This window comes from Triticum urartu, chromosome 4, assembly GCF_003073215.2.
Source record: "Triticum urartu cultivar G1812 chromosome 4, Tu2.1, whole genome shotgun sequence".
NCBI lineage: Eukaryota > Viridiplantae > Streptophyta > Magnoliopsida > Poales > Poaceae > Triticum > Triticum urartu.
This window is the reverse complement of record NC_053025.1, coordinates 604314253-604316173: the sequence shown is the minus strand read 5'-3', so window position 1 is coordinate 604316173 and position 1921 is coordinate 604314253. Positions and strand designations below refer to the sequence as shown.

The 1921-nt window shown below is 46.9% G+C and overlaps 1 protein-coding gene across 1 annotated transcript; it reads left to right on the top strand.

Moving 5' to 3' along the window:
• The first annotated feature begins 631 nt into the window (after nucleotides 1–631).
• LOC125553110 (receptor-like protein 3) lies at nucleotides 632–1710 on the top strand. Its single transcript, XM_048716886.1, has one exon. The coding sequence runs from the start codon at nucleotides 736–738 to the stop codon at nucleotides 1594–1596; it is 861 nt and encodes a 286-aa protein (XP_048572843.1). The 5' UTR covers nucleotides 632–735; the 3' UTR covers nucleotides 1597–1710.
• The last annotated feature ends 211 nt before the right edge of the window (nucleotides 1711–1921 follow it).

Below are 1921 nucleotides of genomic sequence, written 5' to 3'. Positions count from 1 at the left end.
TTTTAAGATTTTACTATAAACTACATACAAAGCAAAATGACTGAAACTATACTCTAAAATGCGTCTATATACATCCGAGTGTAGTCTTTCTAGTGAAATCTTTAAAAAGACTTGTATTTAGGAACGAAGGGAGTACTACCTTACATTGGCCCCACGCAAAAAAAGTTTTACCTTAGGTTGGTGAGAATGCATCGTATCTTCCCAGCCCTTATTAAGCCGGTCACAGTGCGTCGTCTCTTCCGAGCCATTCCATGTCATCCACACCATCGTATTCATTGACGTTCGCATATAATATCCTCCTACGATTTTTCGGTGTCCCTCTTTCTCTCTGTGCACTGGAACTGTAGTCGCACGGGATCACTCAATTACTACTCTGCATGGCATGGGTGACAAGAGCCCTCTCTCTGCTTGCATATGGGATCATTCAATTATTAATCTCCTCTCTCTACTTGCATACTGGCATTGAGTGGCAGCTTGAGTCCACGGATTTCAGTCGACAGAAGATAACAAAAACCAAGTTTGAATTGGGAGGCAGTTGTGGTCCTTGTGGCCACGGACTAACAGTACTACTGAACCACTTGCAACGCGTGCTTACACACACACACACACTATAAGATAACATGAACCACCGAGCAGTTTTTGCCAAGAGCACTTGCGAATCACTTGCATCCCAAACAAGATTTCTTACCAATAGTTGTTGTGTTTGTGTAGACATAGCATACTTCAGCTGAATCCATGGCGAAATGCTGGCTGCTGCTCCAATTCTTGGCGTTCCTCTTGCCGGCGACGAGTGCTACGTCGTGCCACACCGACGACCTCCGTGCGCTGCAGGGCTTCGCCGGGAATCTCAGTGGTGGCGGCGTGCTCCTACGCGCTGTTTGGACCGGTGTCTCGTGCTGCGGCTGGGAAGGTGTGAGCTGCGACGGCACAAGTGGACGCGTCACGGGGCTTCGGCTACCCGGGTGCGGCCTTGCGGGGCCCATCCCTAGAGCATCCTTGGCGGGCCTCGTGCAGCTGGAGGAGCTCAACCTTGCCAACAACAAACTAATCGGCACCATCCCATCGTGGATTGGTGAGCTTGATCACCTATGCTACTTGGATCTTTCTGACAATTTATTGGTTGGCGAGGTACCCAAGAGTTTGATACAGCTCAAGGGCTTCGCCACCACTGGTCGTTCATTGGGTATGGCTTTCACTAACATGCCATTGTATGTGAAGCGTAGCAGACGAACACTCCAACAACAACAACCCAATATCATATCTGGGACCAACAACAAAGTCCGATCTGGTAGAACCAATGTTGTATCCGGGAACGACAACACGGTTGTATCTGGGAATGACAACACTGTTGCTGGGAGCAACAATACCATCACAACTGGGAGCGGCAATACCGTATCTGGTAGTAACCATGTTGTTTCTGGGACCAAACATATCGTAACTGACAACAACAATGTTGTTTCCGGGATAGACAATAATGTATCCGGGAGCTTCCACACCGTATCCGGGACTCTCAATACCGTATCCGGGAGCAACAATACCGTATCTGGGAGCAACCATGTCGTGTCTGGGAGCAACAAAGTTGTGAAAGGAGGTTAATGGTTTGCGAGTCAGTGTAGCTCACAAACACTTGGTGGGGCCAATCGTGTTATGTAACTTCATGGATAGAGCATCCTTTTCCTACTTTAAATAAAATTTCCAGACTTTATCTTACATACTTGCTGACATAAATATCAACGGCGGCTTGCAGCTGGTGTATACCAAGCATGTTTGCTTATGTATAAATTTGCATCGTGGATGTATATGCATGTGTGATGCTTCCGTATCCTGATTGGGCATTTGAACTGTGAATCACATAATGAGTTATACGCGGTTAATGTCAGCTAGCTATACGTACATACTTCTCTTGTGCAAGTGTAAATGA